We start from the raw sequence: 17,760 nt of genomic DNA, 5'->3' as shown, positions 1-17,760 counted from the left end.
GTCTTAGAGACGCTCGATGACTTGGCCTGTGCAGGCCTTGCGTTCCACAGATGCTCAGCCTTCGAGAGGGGAGGCAGGGCACGGGGTTGACTGTAGGGGGGCGCAGCAGGGAGTCATTGGGCCCAACAGCCCTCTGATGGTCGCCCAGTGTGGCCCCGCTATTGGGCCCAGGTCTGAAGTTGGCTTCTCCATTTATTAACCAACTAACCCCCTCCCCTCCACGAATCTTATCTCCCTCAGTAGGATGTTTCGGACAATATATGATTGGTTCTGGTGGGATCGCCTCTGGTTGCCCTACAACCTGACCTGGACGGACTTGGAAGACCGAGATGGGCGGATCTACGCCAAGGCCGGCGACCTGTACGTCACCATACCCTGTGCCTTTGTGTTCATGATCATCCGCTATATCTTCGAGAGGTGAGCCGGCCCCTGACGCAACATCTTGTGTTTTTTTTTGGGGGGGGGAGTGGGGGGAAAGGGTGAGCTGAGGGTGGAGGCATTGAGCTGCCTTTGGGCTTTGGTCAGTCAGGGCAAAGGTCCCGAGTGTTGCCCCCACCCCGGAACTGTGAAACCTCGGGCCTAATTTGGGCAGCCCTGGGTAGTGGTTGGGGGTTGTCTGTTGACAATGAAGCCCACTTTCTGTTCCCTGAGGGTGGGGGCTCCTTCGCGACACCACACCGCCCCCCCCCCTTCACCCCAGTGCTTTCGATGCCTCAGACTCCCTCTAGGCCCCCGGTCTGGGACGGGAGTGGAGTCGGTAGGCCTCAACGTGAAAAACAATCCTCCGGTTTTAGGTTCCTTCACCCACAGCCCCACCCCACCACGCTCTCAGGCTGCTGCTTCTGAACCAGGCCTCACTTGAGGGGGGAGTAGGAGGAAGGTGTGTGGTGGCCAGGCCTCTCTGGGCGGGGAGGGAGGCCTTGCCAAGGGAAAGCCGGGATCGGGAAACCGCCGAGCAGGTGGGAGGGGGCAAGAAAGAGAAAAGGGACCTGTCGAATTTGAATCTAAACTGGCTTTTGTTGATGGGGGGGTGGGAAGTGTCGAAGGGAGAAAATGGCTGCCCATTGGTGAGGCTGACACTTGAGAGTTGTGATTGGCACATGATAAGTTTTGGTGCCTTTTCTCCCCCCCCAAAAAAACCCAATTATGACATCAATTCTGAGGCCTGAGGTAGGCCTTGAGCCCAGGAGTTTCGGATCAGGTATACGCACGTGAACCACAGGACGTGTTTTTATTTTTTCTTTTTCTTTTGGCTGACCCTTTTACGCTCCTCCCACCCCAACCCATGAGGTATCCGTCCCCTGTTGTTCCAGAAGCTTCCATCCGCTGTTGTCAGACTGTCGCTAACTCTCGGTGTCTCTTGCCCTTTGTAGGACCGTTGCCACGTACTTTGCCCGGGTTCTGGGCATTAAGGAGAAAGTGCGGTTGAGAGTCAAGCCCAACCCGATTCTAGAAAAGTCTTTCAGAGCTTCCTCGAAGCACCCGAAACAGGTGGGTCCAGCCTCCCCCCCCCCCCCCCCCCCCCCCCCCCCTGCTGAACCTTTCACTATTCCGTTCAAATGGAGGAAGACTGCGGAAAACCACGGGGGGGGGGGGGGGGTTGGGGTGGGGGCAGAGGATTTGGGAATCGTTGGCTGTGATCCGCGAAAAGGCAGCGTTCCTGGTTCAGCGTGCAATGGGGCAGAAATTGGAATCCTGGCCTTTATTCCGAAGGGAACGGGGTTTAAAAGTCGGGAGGTTTTGCTAAAACTACAGAAGACTGTACTCTTGAGCACAGCTGGAATACCGCGAGTAGTTTCGGGGCCCCGTATCTAAGAAATGATAGACCCGGAGGCAGTCCAGAGAAGGTTCACTCGGCAGATCCTGGAGGGGACCGTCTGATGAGGGAGAGGGTGAGTAGGTTGGGCGCCTGGAGTTTAGGAGAACGAGGATTATTGAAGATTCTCGGATGGGGTGGGAGAGACATTGATGTGGAGAGGGTGTGCGTGTGTGGGAGGGTCTAGGACCAGAGGGGGTATCATCTCAGAGTAAGGGGTCATCCCTGGAAGTCAGGGATGAGGGGGGAGTTTCTTCTGTCTCCGAGGGGAGAGAATCTGGGGGATTCTTTACCACAAACGCTGGGTCGTCAAGGGTATTGAAGGCTGAGATGGAGAGTTTTTTTTTGTTTAATCGTGACTTGTCGAACTTCCCTCTTTTCATCCTCCTGAGTCGATCTTTGCCTGCATCCCTTTCTCCCCGGGAAATGCCCCCTGGGCAGGAGAGGGCGAGGCGTGAAGTCTTCTCAATCTTGGTTGGAGATGGCGATAAAACGGGGGGGTCTTCAGTTTGTGAGAGAGGGAGAGGCCAGGGTTTGAATCCGGAATGGTTTTTTCCCTCGAGCGGCGAAAGTCCTGTAGAGAGGGAATCGCAGACTGACCGAAAAGGGGGGAAAGATTGACAAGCGCATGGGGCGGGACGGAGGAGCTAAAGAATGAAGGGAAATGGGACTAGGACTCTCCCCTGAGGCATGATGGGAAGGTTGGTCTCCTGTACTTTGGCGTCTCAGAGACAAGTTGGGGAGTGAAGCGACAGAGGGTTGAAGGATTTTCGGGGGGGGGGGGTGCGCTGTGGGAGGGGGTTTGTACGGGGGGGGGCTGTAATGGGGCAGTTCTTTCAAAGGGCAAGTCCAGGTTCTGTGCCTGAACGCCCTCCACTGGGGGAAGGGTGCAGGGTGGGGGGGGGATGGTTGCAGCGGTTCTAAAGGGGGTCTGGTCCGGTCTCTCGCAGAGCGATATCGAGGGTCTCAGCAAGAAGTGTGGCCTCAGCCCTCGGCAGGTGGAGCGATGGTTCAGGAGGAGACGCAACCTCGAGAGGCCGAGCGTCCTGAAGAAATTCCGGGAAGCTTGGTAAGGAGGGGGGGGGGGGGGGGGGGGGGGCAGGGCAATGGAGGGGAGAATGGAGTGGGGGGGGGCAGAGCGCAGGGCAATGGGAGGGGAGAATGGAGTGGGGGGGGCAGAGCGCAGGGCAATGGGAGGGGAGAATGGAGTGGGGGGGGGCAGAGCGCAGGGCAATGGGAGGGGAGAATGGAGTGGGGGGGGGCAGAGCGCAGGGCAATGGGAGGGGAGAATGGAGTTGGGGGGGGGGCAGAGCGCAGGGCAATGGAGGGGGAGAATGGGGCAGAGCGCAGGGCAATGGGAGGGGGAGAATGGAGTGGGGGGGGGCAGGGCAATGGTGAGGGGGAGAATGGAGTGGAGGAGGGGGGGCAGAGCGCAGGGCAATGGGAGGGGGGGAATGTGCGGGGGGGCAGAGCGCAGGGCAATGGGAGGGGGAGAATGGGGTGGGGGGGGGGGCAGAGCGCAGGGCAATGGGAGGGGGAGAATGGGGTGGGGGGGCAGAGTGCAGGGCAACGGGAGGGGGAGAATGGAGTGGGGGGGGGCAGAGCGCAGGGCAATGGGAGGGGGAGAATGGAGTGGGGGAGGGGGGGGCAGTGCGCAGGGCAATGGAGGGGGAGAATGGAGTGGGGGTGGGGGGGGGCAGTGCGCAGGGCAATGGGAGGGGGAGAATGGAGTGGGGGTGGGGGGGGCAGAGTGCAGGGCAATGGGGGGGGGAATGGAGTGGGGGGGGCAGAGCGCAGGGCAATGGGAGGGGGAGAATGGGGTGGGGTGGGGGGGCAGTGCGCAGGGCAATGGGAGGGGGAGAATGGGGTGGGGGTGGGGGGGGCAGTGCGCAGGGCAATGGGAGGGGAGAATGGAGTGGGGGGGGGGGGCAGAGCGCAGGGCAATGGGAGGGGAGAATGGGGTGGGGGGGGCAGAGCGCAGGGCAATGGGAGGGGGAGAATGGAGTGGGGGGGGGGCAGAGCGTAGGGCAATGGGAGGGGGAGAATGGAGTGGGGGGGGGGGCAGAGCGCAGGGCAATGGGAGGGGAGAATGGGGTGGGGGGGGCAGAGCGCAGGGCAATGGGAGGGGGAGAATGGAGTGGGGGGGGCAGAGCGCAGGGCAATGGGAGGGGGAGAATGGAGTGGGGGGGGGGCAGAGCGCAGGGCAATGGGAGGGGGAGAATGGAGTGGGGGGGGGGGGGCAGAGCGCAGGGCAATGGGAGGGGGAGAATGGAGTGGGGGGGGGGCAGAGCGCAGGGCAATGGGAGGGGGAGAATGGAGTGGGGGGGGGGGCAGAGCGCAGGGCAATGGGAGGGGGAGAATGGAGTGGGGGGGGGGCAGAGCGCAGGGCAATGGGAGGGGAGAATGGAGGGGGGGGGCAGAGTGCAGGGCAATGGGAGGGGGAGAATGGAGTGGGGGGGGGGGGCAGAGCGCAGGGCAATGGGAGGGGAGAATGGAGTGGAGGAGGGGGGGCAGAGCGCAGGGCAATGGGAGGGGGAGAATGGAGTGGGGGGGGGGCAGAGCGCAGGGCAATGGGAGGGGAGAATGGAGTGGGGGGGGGCAGTGTGCAGGGCAATGGGAGGGGAGAATGGAGTGGGGGGGGGGGCAGAGCGCGCAGGGCAATGGGGGGGGGAATGGAGTGGGGGGGGCAGAGCGCAGGGCAATGGGAGGGGGAGAATGGAGGGGTGGGGGTGGTGGTGGGGGGAAACGATCAGCAGACAAACAAAGAAAACGGACTGTCTGTCTGTCTCTCTCGGACTCTCTTGCATTCTCTCTTTCTCCCCCTCTTGCGCTCCCTCATGCACTCGCTCTCCCTCATGCACGCTCTCCCCTCTCCCTCCCTTATTTTCTCTCTCTCCCTTCATTTTTCTCATGCTCTCGCTCTCATGGTTTGCTCTCACCTTTTGCTTCTCTCGCACTCTCCTTCCCTCTTTTTTTTTTCCTCCCTCTTTCTCTCTCGCACTCTCTTCCCTGCATGCTGTCTCTCCCTCTCTCTCTCTCTGTCTGTCTCTCTCTCTCTCTATTTCTTTGTGTCTCTTTTCTTTCTCTCTCTCTCTCTCTCTCTCTCTCTCTCCCTCTCTCTCTCTATATTTTATATATATATGTATATATCTTTCTATCTGTCTCTCTATCTCCCGCGCGCCCCTCTTCCCCCCTTCTCTTTCCCCCCCCCTCTCCCATTGATGGGAAGTAGGGACACTTCACTAGGGGAGGACAGACAGAGACTGTCCCTGATCTCGGGGCACCCCTTTGAGTTCGTCCGCGTCGCACGTGTGTTGTACGCACAGAAAGATCCCACCGGGTGCACCTTTGTCGACAGACAGCGCCCACTCCCTAGGTGCCACCCCTGTAGTGCCCGCTCCCTGAGGATGATGGTATGGTGTTGGGGAGTGGGGTTGAAATAGAATGTTGGTATGTTATTGGCTGTTGTTTACTTTCTTTTCAGTTGGCGATTCACCTTTTACCTTCTTGCTTTCACTGCTGGCATGACTGTTGTAGTTGATGTAAGTAACATTCTTTACTTGGTTGTGAGTCCTGGCAGTCTGTCTCTCGTCTCTCTCTCTCCTCGTTCCCCCGTCCCTAATTGCCCCTTGAACTTGCAGCCATTTCAGAGAGTCAGCCCCTTCGCTGTGGGGTCTGCAGACATGTAAGGGCTGTCCACACAGGAACAGGAGGCCATTCAGCCCCTCCTCCTCTTCCTCCGGCCATTCAGCTCCCCCCCCCCCCACCCTTCCTCCAGCCTGTTATACTGGAAGAGGAGGTCAGAGTGACCCCACCCCAAGCCTGTCACACAGAAACTGGGGGGAGGCCATTCAGCACAGGGGTTCAGAGGTTAGCACCGCTGTCTCACGGCGCCAGGGACCCGGGTTTTGATTTCCCTCCTCCAGCTTGGGGTGACTGTCTGTGGGGAGTTTGCACGTTCTCCCCCCATATCTGCGTGGGTTTTCCTCTGGGTGCTCCGGTTTCCTCCCACAGAACAAAGATGTGCAGGTTAGGGTGGATTGGCCATGATAAATTGTCCCATAGTGCCCCAGGGATGGGCAGGTTAGGGTGGGTTGGCCATGCTAAATTGTCCCATAGTGCCCAGGGATGTACAGGTTAGGGTGGATTGGCCATGCTAAATTGTCCCATAGTGCCCAGGGATGTGCAGGTTAGGGTGGATTGGCCATGCTAAATTGTCCCATAGTGCCCAGGGATGTACAGGTTAGGGTGGATTGGCCATGCTAAATTGTCCCATAGTGCCCCAGGGATGTGCAGGTTAGGGTGGATTGGCCATGCTAAATTATCCCATAGTGCCCCAGGGATGGGCAGGTTAGGGTGGATTGGCCATGCTGAATTGTCCTGTAGTGCCCAGGGATGTGCAGGTTAGGGGGGATTGGCCATGCTAATTTGTCCTGTAGTGCCCAGGGATGTGCAGGTTAGGGTGGATTGGCCATGCTAAATTGTCCTGTAGTGCCCAGGGATGTGCAGGTTAGGGTGGATTGGCCATGCTAAATTGTCCTGTAGTGCCCAGGGATGGGCAGATTATTGTGGGACAGCCATGGGAAATACAAGGTTACAGGAATAAGGTTGGAGTAGGGGGTGGTGGTGGTGAGCCTGGTTAGGATCCTGTTCAGAGGGTCAGGATGGAGTCAATGGGCCGAATAGCCTGCTTCCACACTGGGGGTTCTATGATTCTATCATCCTGTGAGGGAATGGTTGATAACAGTTTTGTACTTGACCAGTGGGATGGGGTGGGGAAATATCAACGAAGGTGGAAGAGTGGGTTCACAGACAGAAATTGAAGAGCGTGGTGCTGGAAAAGCACAGCCGGTCCTGCAGCATCCAAGGATCGGGAGAGTCGACGTTTTGAGCATAAGCCCTTCATCAGGAATGAGAGACCGAAATGGGCGGGTAGTCTCTGGGTTGGACTCTCACATGTAGGAGCAGAGTACGTTCTATGGGTTATCCAGTCAGCTCCTGTGCTCTGTGATCTGACCATCTTCCAATGAACTCTCCCGCCTCTTTGCCCCATAACCCCCTCGATCCCCTAATCTCTCCCATCTCAGCCTGGATACCCTTGATGACCCAGTCCCCTCCACGGATTCACTCTCATCAGAGAGAGAAGAAATTCCTCCCCCCTCTCTGTCTTTGATGAGCGACCCTTTGTTCTGAGATGTTGCCTCCCTCTGGGCCTGGACACTCTCACACACAAGAGGGAACACTCTCTCCATGTCTCCAGGACAATTCCACCCCCCACTCCGAGAATCTTGTATGTTTCAATAAGGTCATCTCCCATTCTTTGAAACGTTTCCCCAGGATCATGGCTTTCGAAAGTAGGGGACATATTTTAAACGTGAGTCTCATAGGGCCTTACAGATGTACCCTTCAGCCCAACCAGTCCATGCCGACCCAGATATCCCAACCTAATCTAGTCCCACCTGCCAGCACTTGGCCCATATCCCTCCAACCCTTCCTATTCATGTCCCCATCCAGATGCCTTTTAAATGCTGTCACTGTTCTATCCCTCTACACTGTTTCCCCAACACCACCCCCACCCCCGCCCCCCCCAATCCCAGGGTCAGGTACAGCACAGGGTTAGATACAGAGTCAAGCTCCCTCTACACTGTCCCCCACCATCCACCATCCCAGTACAGGGACAGCACAGGGTTAGATACAGAGTCAAGCTCCCTCTACACTGTCCCCCCACCATCCCAGTACAGGGACGGCACGGGGTTAGATGTTAACGCTGAAGTTGGAAGCGTCGTAGCTGATGGAGAAAATGGCGGCTGAGGATGAGGCCTTGTTCAAAATGGCCGCCCAGGTGACCTTTCCTGGCCTCTCCTTAGCTGCCAGCCTCTCTTTCCCTTCAGAATAATGGCGCTCCGAGGGGCTGTGGCTGCCCCTTTTGTTCCCACACTGTGCGATCTCAGCAGGCCAGGGATCCAAGGCGAGTCCCTTTTCTGTCGGCCCGGTTGACATGGTAACGGGGCCTAGTCCAACCCTAGCCAAAATGGCCACTGACTCTATCTTTCGCCTCGGTCTTCCTGACTCCAAAGTTGTCAATTTAATGTGATTTGTTTTTTTTATATATATATATTTTTTAGAAACCCTGGTTTTATGATCTGCGAGAAACTTGGAAAGGATTTCCGATACAGGTTAGTACCTCGTGTCCATCCGCGTTGATAGATTGCTCCCAAGTTTTCAGCTGCGTGGGTAAACGCTTCTACTCCCTGACGCAGGCGTGCGTGGGACTAAGTTGGCAAACTCTTTCTGGGAGCTGGCTAGATGGGCCGAAGGGCTCACTTCATCTCCTGACTCGAAGGGCCCGGGTTCTTGGGGTACCCCCTCCTGGCAGTGCCCGTGCACGTTTAGGGTCCTTTCGCCCTCTGTGGCTCTGCCCCGTGGGATCTTGCTGTGCAGAGGTTGCCACCCTCACCACCACTATGGCAACTGGTGTACCACTGCCACACCCATCATCTTGAAGTGGGGAAAAACGGGGGTGGTGGCAGGCGCTAACGAAATGCAGTGTGGTCCCAGCCATGTTCCGGCATCAGTTGAACGTATCGGTGTCTCTCTCCTGCCCCCTGTAGACGATGTTACCGTCGCAGTACTGGTATTATATGATCGAGCTGGGCTTCTACTGGTCCCTCCTGTTCAGCGTGGCCTTCGACGTTAAGAGAAAGGTAAGGATTTTTTTCCCACGTCTGACTTTAAATGGGGTGTGGGGGGGGGGGGGGTGGTATTTGAATCTCCCCACCCCCTGTCTATGGCCCTCTCCATCTCTGCCCTGACTCTACCCAACTCTCCTTCCCAAAAGCCAGTCAGCTCCTCTTCCAGCCTGTTACATAGGAGGCCATTCAGCCCCTCTCCCTCCTCCTCCAGCTTGTTACACGGGAGGCCATTCAGCCACCCTGCTCCTCCAGCCTGTTACACAGGGACAGGAAGCCATTCAGCCCCTCTCCCTTCTCCTCCAGCCTGTTACACAGGGACAGGAAGCCATTCAGCCTCTGGCCCTCCTCCTCCAGCCTATTACACAGAAGGCCATTCAGCCCCTGGTCCTTGAACAAGCTCCACATTTCAATTGTGCCCACCCCCTGTATATTTCCTTCCCCATCCCCTGCATCCGAAATCTTGCCTAATCCCATCGTAATTGCCTTTCCCCCAGCTGTAACTCTTGCCCTACGGTATGTACCTCTCCCTTTCCATCGCTAAGGTAAACATAACAGAATTGTGGTCATTATCACCAAAGTGCTCACCTACCTTCAAGTCTAACACCTGGCCTGGTTCATTACCCAGTACCAAACCCAGTGTGGTCTCATTCCCTTGTTGGCCTGTCTACATACTGTGTCAGGAAACCCTCCTGCACACACTGGACAAAAACTCATCCATCTAAAGTACTCGAAATGTAGCGTTTCCTGACAATATTTGGAAAGTTAAAGACCCCGATAACAACTCTGTTGATCTCGCTCCTATCCAGAGTCATCTTTGCTATCCTTTCCTCAACATCTCTGGAACTTTTCGGAGGCCTATAGAAAACTCCCAACAGGGTGACCTCTCCTCTCCTGTTTCTAACCTCAGCCCACACTACCTCAGTAGCTGAGTCCTCATCAAACATCCTTTCTGCGGCTGTAATACAGTCTTTGACTAACAATGCCACACCTCCCCCTAGGGTAGGGACACAGTGCCCCGTTAAAGAGGGAATTCCAGCATTCTGACCCCCAAAGGAACGGCCGATATATTTCCAAGTCGGGATGGTTTGTGGGGGGGGGGGGAGTTGGTGGGGAATTTGCAGGGGCTGGTGTTCCCTATACTGCAGGGCAAGAGTTGTAGCTGGGGGAAAGGCTATTACGATGCGATTAGGTGCGATCTAGGATGGGGAAGGAAACTACAGGGGGTGGGCACAATTGAAATGTGGAGCTTGTTCAAGGACCAGCTCTGCATGTCCTTGATAAGTATGTACCTGTCAGGCAGGGAGGAAGTGGCCAAGTGTGGGAACCGTGGTTTACAAAGCAAGTTGAATCTCTTGTCAAGAGGAAGAAGGTGACTTATGTTAGGATGAGATGTGAAGGCTCAGTCAGGGTGGTTGAGTTACAAGTTAGCCAGGAAAGACCTAAAGAGAGAGCTAGGAAGAGCCAGGAGGGGACTTGAGGAGTTATTGGTGGGTAGGATCAAGGAAACCCTAAGGTTTTCTATAGGTGTATCAGGAATATCAGAGTGACCAGAGTAAGATTAGGGCCAATCATGGCCAGTAGTGGGAAGTTGTGTGTGGAGTCAGAGGAGAAAAGAGAAGTGCTAAATGAATACTTTTTGTCATTAGTCATACTGGAAAAAGACAATGTGGTCGAGGAGAATACTGAGATACAGGCGACCAGACTAGAGGGGATTGAGGTGCATCAGGAGGAGATGTTAGCAATCCTGGAAAGTGTAAATATAGATAAATCCCCTGTGCCAGATGGGATTTATCCTCGGATTCTGTGGGAAGCCAGGGAGGAGATTGTAGAGCCTTTGGCTTTGATCTGTATGTCGTCATTGTCGACAGGAATAGTGCCAGAAGACTGTAGGATAGCAAATGTTGCTCCCTTGTTCAAGAAGGGGAATAGAGACAGCCCTGGTAATTATAGACCAGTGAGCCTTACTTCAGTTGGGGGTAAAGTGTTGGAAACAATTATAAGAGATAGGATTTCTAATCATCTAGAAAGGAATAAGTTGATTTAGGAATGGTCAACATGGGTGAGGGGTAGCTCATGCCTCCCAAACCTCATTGGGTTCTTTGAGAAGGTGACCAAAACCAGGTGGATGAGGGTAAAGTGGTGGATGTGGTGTATATGGATTACAGTAAGGTGTTTGATAAGGTTCCCCATGGTAGGCTATTGCACAAAATACAGAGGCATGGGATTGAGGCTGATTTAACGGTTTGGATCAGAAATTGGCTCGCTGAAAGAAACCAGAGGGTGGTGGTTGATGGGAAATGTTCATCCTGGAGTTCAGTTACTAGTGGGGTACCGCAAGGATCTGTTTTGGGTCCACTGCTGTTTGTCATTTTCATAAACGACCTGGATGAGGGCACAGAAGGATGGGTTAGTAAATTTGCAGGTGACACTAAGGTCGGTGGAGTTGTGGATAGTGCTGAAGGATGTTGCAGGTTATAGAGAGACATAGATAAGCTGCAGAGCTGGGCTGAGGGGTGGCAAATGGAGTTTAATACAGAAAAGTGTGAGGTGACTCACTTTGGTCGGAGTAACAGGAATGCAGAGTACTGGGCTCACGGTAAGATTCTTGGTCGTGTGGATGAGCAGAGAGATCTCGGTGTCCAGGTACATAGACCCCTGGAAGTTGCCCACCCCGGGTTGACGGGGGTTGTTAAGAAGGTGTACATTGGGAGAGGGATTGAGTTTCGGAGCCATGAGGTCATGCTGCAGCTGTACACAACCCTGGTGCGGCCGCACTTGGAGTATTGTGTACAGTTCTGGTCACCGCGTCATAGGAAGGATGTGGAAGCTTTGGAAAGGGTTCAGAGGAGATTTACCAGGATGTTGCCTGGTCTGGAGGGAAGGTCTTACGGGGAAAGGCTGAGGGACTTGAGGCTGTTCTCATTAGAGAGAAGGCGGCTGAGAGGTGACTTAATAGAGACGTATAAGATCATCAGAGGGTTCGATAGGGTGGACAGGGAGAGCCTTTTCCCTCAGATGGTGGTGGCTAACACGAGGGGAACACAGCTTTAAATTGAGGGGCGATAGATATAGGACAGAGGTCAGGGGGAGTTTCTTAACTCAGAGTAGTCGGGGTGTGGAACGCACTGCCTACAACAGGAGTAGACTCACCACCCTTAAGGGCATTTAAATGGGCATTGGATAGACCTATGGACGAGAATGGAATGGTGTGGGTTAGATGGGCTTCAGGTTGGGTCAGCACAACACCGAGGACCGAAGGGCCTGCACTGCGCTGGGATGTTCTGGGGACGCTACATGGGGCTGCAGTGTTCCAAGATGACGGCTCACATCCCCCCCCCTACACCCACACCAATTTGTGGGGGGGATGATAAATACTGGGCCCAGCCCACCTCCCTCGAAGCTGTTAACTGGAACTTTGTGTGTTTCTCCCTCTGCCCGAAGGACTTCCGAGAGCAAATAATTCACCATGTAGCCACCATCATCCTGATCAGCTTCTCGTGGTGTACCAACTACATTCGAGCAGGGACACTGGTTATGGCTGTACACGACGCGTCGGACTACTTCCTGGAGGTAACACAAAGGGAGGCAGCTTCATTTATATAGCAGCGGGATGTAGGGGGCTGGAGGGGGTGACGGAGATAGGGAGGGGGTGTAGGGGGATGGAGGGGGTGACAGGGATAGGGAGGGGGTGTAGGGGGCTGGAGGGGGTGACAGGGATAGGGAGGGGGTGCAGGGGTTTGGAGGGGGGTGACAGGGATAGGGAGGGGGTGCAGGGGTTTGGAGGGGGGGTGACAGGGATAGGGAGGGGGTGGAGGGGTTTGGAGGGAGGGGACAGAGATAGGGAGGGGGTGTAGGGGGATGGAGGGGGTGACGGAGATCGGGAGAGGGGGGTGTAGGGGTTTGGAGGGAGGAGTGTCGGAGTTCCCTGACAGTCGGAATGGTGGCAGGGGTTGGAGAGATGATATTCCCATTGGGTTTCATTCAATGGGAGATAAGCTGCAGGGAGTGAGGGAAGGCAGGGTGAGGGGGAGGCCATAGGGGTCTGGGCCCTACTGCTGGCTGACTCTGAGGGGTCTGGGCCCTACTGCTGGCTGACTCTGAGGGGTCTGGGCCCTACTGCTGGCTGACTCTGAGGGGTCTGGGCCCTACTGCTGGCTGACTCTGAGGGGTCTGGGCCCTGCTGCTGGCTGACTCTGAGTTTCGGTGAAGAGCCTGTTCCTTAAAGTTGACCAATTTTTGTCTCGATCAGTCGGCGAAGATGTTTAACTATGCGGGCTGGAAGAAGACCTGTAACTGCCTCTTCATCCTGTTTGCTATCGCCTTCATTCTCACCAGGCTCGTCATCTTCCCTTTCTGGTACGTCTCTCACCATCAGACCTGTCTGTAACCTCGTGCTGCCCCTGTCCTCGAATGGGGAGGGTCAGAGCTTTACTCTGTCTGTAACCTCGTGCTGTCCCTGGGATGGGGTGGGGACAGTGTAGAGGGAGCTTTCCTCTGTCTGTAACCCCATTCTGTCCCTGGGATGTTTGATGGAGGGGGGGTGGTGGGGACAGTGTAGAGTAAGCTTTACTCTGTATCTAACCCTATGCTGTCCCTGTCCCTGGGATGGGGGAGTGTAGAGGGAGCTTTATTCTGTATCTAACCCCGCCTGTCCCTGGGATGGGGGACAGTGTAGAGAAAGCTTTCCTCTGTCTGTAATCCTGTGCTGTCCCTGGGATGGCGGGGGGTGGGGACAGTGTAGAGGGAGCTCTCCTCTGTCTGTAACCCTGTGCTGTCCCTGTCCCTGGGGTGTTTGATGGCGGGGGGTGGGGACAGTGTAGAGGGAGCTCTCCTCTGTCTGTAACCCTGTGCTGTCCCTGTCCCTGTCCCTGGGGTGTTTGATGGCGGGGGGTGGGGACAGTGTAGAGGGAGCTCTCCTCTGTCTGTAACCCCGTGCTGTCCCTGTCCCTGTCCCTGTCCCTGGGATGTTTGATGGCGGGGAGTGGGGACAGTGTCGAGGTGTAACTGAACTGTGTTGTTTCCCACAGGATCATTCACTGCACAGTGATCTATCCGTTGGAACTGTACCCTGCCTTCTTTGGGTATTATTTCTTCAATGCCATTCTGGTCGTCCTGCAGCTGCTGCACATCTTCTGGGCTGCTCTTATTCTGAGGATGACACTGAAGTTCATGACTGGAAATGTGAGTGGAAGATATCTCAAACCCTCATGGTATTGATAGAATCATAGCAACGTACAGCATGGAAACAGACCCTTTGGCCCAACTGGTCCACCAGATATCCCAACCCAATTTAGCCCCATATGCCAGCACTTGGCCCATATCCCTCCAAACCCTTCCTATTCATGTCCCCATCCAGATGCCTTTTAAATGCTGTAATTGTACCAGCCTCCACCACTTCCTCTGGCAGCTCATTCCATACATGCACCACCCTCTGTGTGAAAAAGTTGCCTCTCGGGTCCCTTTCGCCCTAAACCTATGCCCCTCTAGTTCTGGACTCCCCCACCCCAGGGAAAAGACCTTGTCTATTTACCCTATCCATGCCCCTCATGATTTTGTAAACCTCTATAAGGACACCCCTCAGCCTCCGACGCTCCAGGGAAAACAGCCCCAGCCTGTTCAGCCCCTCCCTGTAGCTCTCCAACATCCTTGTTTCTGAACCCTTTCAAGTTTCACAACATCCTTCCGATAGCAGGGAGACCAAAAATAGCCTAACCAATGTCCTGTACAGCCGCAACATGACCTCCCAACTCCTGTACTCAATACTCTGACCAATAAAGGAAAGCATACCAAACGCTGCCTTCACTATCCTATCTACCTGTGACTCCACTTTCAAGGAGTTATGAACGTAATCCCCTCGGGCTGTTTGTTCAGCAACATTCTCCAGGGCCCTATCATTAAGTGTATAAGTCCTGCTCTGATTTGCTTTTCCAAAATGCAACATCTCACCTTTATCCAAATTAAACTCCACCTGCCCCTCCTCCAACCCAATGATCGAGAGTCCTTTGTAATCACTAGCCCACTATAGCTACCATCTTGTTATCATCCACCCACAATCTTATTAATTCTGAATTCTCATCGGGTGGTTTATGTAAATGACAAATAGCAGTGGACCCAGCACTGACAGGGCCCGAAATAAAGGAGTGTTTGATTGGATCACAGAGGCTTGGCAACAGGTGACCAGAGAGAGGGGGAGTTGTATGGGAAGATTAGAGGGAGGAAGGAGTGAGAGTTGGGGTTGGGTTGTGTGTTGACCCTCCGACAGCACCCGCTCCCTCGTCACTGATGCCCAGTGACCATTGATTCACCGTAGGATCTGCTGAGACGGAGTGGGGGGGGTGAAAATGGGGGGGGGGGGGGGGGTCCGTTATGGGGACTTGTGACTCTCCACCTGATGGGGCTGCCCATTGGTCTGAATGGAGTAGGGTCCCTGGGTCTTTGCCTCATTGTTTTGAGGCGTTTTGTTGTGCAGTCGTCAGGACCCACTTGCAAGAGTGCCAAATCTGGAGTAGAAGCACCAATTCATCCTGTGAGGTGGGGTGGGGGGTGGTTGGCAAGTCGACCCTGGGTCGAGGCATTGGCGGGGGGGAGGTGGGTGAAGTGACCCCATGAACTACCGTACCACAATCTCTGAGGGGAGTGGGAAAAGCACCGGCGAACCCTGGCGTTCTTTTCTTTGATTGCTAAGAAAACGTCCCTGAGTTATGGATTGCTTCATGCCTGAGGGATGGTGAGGCTGTGGGTTGAGGGATGAAGGGTATGCGCAGCAAGCATTCGAGAAATACTAGCAGTTGTCTTTTTTTTGCCCACGTTGAGCCAGCAGCCTGTTTTACCCATGTTGAGTTGAATCAGCAGCCCTTCTTTACCTACATTTGAGCCAGCAGCCTTTTTTGCTGACGTTGAGCCAGCAGCCTTTTATTGTTTAAACTTTTGTTGTGTTTTTTTTCTCTCTTTTTTCTGCTGCAGATCGTGGAGGACGAACGAAGTGACAGAGACGAGACAGACAACTCTGAGGACGAAGAGGAGGAGCTGGTCAAGAACGGTCTCATTTCCAACGGACACTCCATGATTAATAACAACCACGGGAAGTCCGATTAGTGCCTTACCTATCTCGGGGGGGGGGGGGGGGTTGGGTCTCAGAGCTCTCCATCCCCCTCCCTCCCAACCACCCACCCCCGTCCTTACCCCTCACATTCACCCCCCCCCCCCCGGGTTTGCAGAAAACCGTTGCCTGAAGTGGGGGAATGGAGGGTTATCTGCCCTTCTCACCCCCCCCCCTCCCCCCAACCCCCATTAATCTACCTGCACCTGGTCCCCTTTTGGAGCAAAGTGGGGGCTGGAGAGGGGAAAGTGGATTTTCTTTTTGTTTTGTTGGAGTCAGTCAGACTGTGTGCCTTTCGAATCAGTATTTTAATCCCTCCCCTCCCACTCCCCACGCTGTCTCTCTTCTTCCCCCCCCCCCCCCCCCCCACCCCCACTGAGAATCGACGATGGGATCGCACTTTGCGAACAGATGTTTTCTCTCTCTTGCACCTTCCTGTCGCGCTGTGCTTTTTAATTATTTCCTCACTTGTTAAACCCCACGAACACACCCCCTGTTCCCCCTTCCCATCCCTATTGAGTGGATGCTGGGGGAGGGCTTGGCGCGATTACGCATCGGCAGTGTTTAACCCCGTGCCGTCCCTCCCAACCCATTCCAACTGCCCTCTCCTCCCATTCTCTCTCTCGAATGTGTTGTGTAAGTTTTCCTTTGGGAAGAGAGAAGATCGTTTTCGCTCCCTCTCGCCCCCCCCCCCCCCACGACCCCATGTTCCGAACGTCGATGGTAGGTTTCGTTGAAGTTGGGGGGGGGGGGGCAGGAGAACTCTGTGTCAGAAGGTCGCAGATTTCGGTCAATGTGGGAGGGCGTGAGTCCATGAGAAGGTGGTGAACATCTCACCAGGAGAGGCCAGGGCTGAGAGCGTGAGCAGTGCATCAGTGATGATCATACTCCCCTCCTGACACATCGCAAAACTCAACCTGCCCCAGCACTGGGACCCCTTGGGAGGGAGCCGTGTGGGATTCAATCGTCCAGTCCCTTAAATGACCGAGAGACGGGCACTTCAATGCTGCTGCCATGTTGCGTTTAGTGTCAGTTGCGAGTTGACACTACACCCCCCTCCCTGGGGTGTAGAAATCTCTTATTCTTTACTGGGAAATTAATTCTCCTTTTTTTGTGTGTGTGGGGATGGGGATGGGGGTGGGGGGGGGGGGGGGGTGGGTGGAGTGTGAAATCTCTGAATGCAAATGGTGATACATTTTTGTGGGGGGGGTGGTTTACGATAATGTTACAATTAAGAAATAATTTAAGCAAGTGTTGTAAATATGAGAATTCAGGGGCCCTCATTTCATTAAATTTTGTTTTTGGATTAAAATTAAATTTTGAAAACAGTCTGTGAATGTACATTGCGTTTCATTACACTCTCTGCTGGTTGCCTGAGTGGGGAATGTCTGGAGGGGTGGGGGGGCCCTTAACTTGACAAGCAAAATAGTAAGTGGCTCAAATGAGTTGTGGTTAAACTGTTTCTGCTGGTCAGTCCCCTTCAGCAATGTAGAGGAACATTGATGTATACATCTATCGCTCCTTGGAGGTACCAAGACAGGTCAATAATAATGAGGGGTGTGGAGATGATTGGCCTTGAATACACGAGCCAAGTGGGTTTGAAGAGTTGTGAAGCTATGGGAAGGATATTAAGCTGGAGAGGGTTCAGAAGAGATTCACCAAGATGTTGCTGGGTGTGGAGTTATAGACAAAGTCTGGGACTTATGTGACAAACACAAAGTTGGAGAGTCACAGAGCTGTACAGCACGGAAACAGACCCTTTGGCCCGACGCATCTGTGCTGACCCAGATATCCCAACCTCATCTTGTCCCATTTGCCAGTATGTGCCTCCAAACCCTTCCTATTCATGTCCCCATCCAGATGCCTTTTAAATGCTGTCATTGTACCAGCCTCCACCACTTCCTCTAGAACATAGAACAATACAGCACAGAACAGGCCCTTCGGCCCACGATGTTGTGCCGAACTTCTATCCTAGATTAAGCACCCATCCATGTACCTATCCAAATGCCGCTTAAAGGTCGCCAATGAATCTGACTCTACCACTCCCACGGGCAGCGCATTCCATGCCCCCACCACTCTCTGGGTGAAGAACCCACCCCTGACATCTCCCCTATACCTTCCACCCTTCACCTTAAATTTATGTCCCCTTGTAA

At 54.6% G+C, this 17,760-nt stretch overlaps 1 protein-coding gene across 1 annotated transcript; it reads left to right on the top strand.

Annotated features, from left to right (window-relative positions):
* Positions 1–202: 202 nt before the first annotated feature.
* Positions 203–16,938, top strand: LOC140454040 (ceramide synthase 2-like). The gene is made up of 10 exons (XM_072548994.1): positions 203–417; positions 1,374–1,491; positions 2,767–2,885; positions 5,301–5,358; positions 7,942–7,992; positions 8,428–8,520; positions 11,950–12,078; positions 12,758–12,864; positions 13,536–13,689; positions 15,472–16,938. The coding sequence occupies exons 1-10, from the start codon at positions 245–247 to the stop codon at positions 15,601–15,603; spliced, it is 1,134 nt and encodes a 377-aa protein (XP_072405095.1). The 5' UTR covers positions 203–244; the 3' UTR covers positions 15,604–16,938.
* Positions 16,939–17,760: the final 822 nt, after the last annotated feature.

The sequence above is a fragment of the Chiloscyllium punctatum genome, chromosome 28 (assembly GCF_047496795.1).
Source record: "Chiloscyllium punctatum isolate Juve2018m chromosome 28, sChiPun1.3, whole genome shotgun sequence".
NCBI lineage: Eukaryota > Metazoa > Chordata > Chondrichthyes > Orectolobiformes > Hemiscylliidae > Chiloscyllium > Chiloscyllium punctatum.
Note: the sequence above shows the minus strand (reverse complement) of the source record. Positions and strands in the feature narration are given on the sequence as shown.

What these genes read in the sequence shown, in the direction of transcription:
- LOC140454040 (XM_072548994.1), top strand. Translation starts at nt 245, where the DNA reads ATGTTTCGGACAATATATGATTGGTTCTGGTGGGATCGCCTCTGGTTG. An exon ending in GCATGACTGTTGTAGTTGAT is followed by an intron (nt 5,359 to 7,941) that starts GTAAGTAACATT and finishes TATATTTTTTAG; the next exon opens with AAACCCTGGTTTTATGATCT. An exon ending in TGAAGTTCATGACTGGAAAT is followed by an intron (nt 13,690 to 15,471) that starts GTGAGTGGAAGA and finishes TTTCTGCTGCAG; the next exon opens with ATCGTGGAGGACGAACGAAG.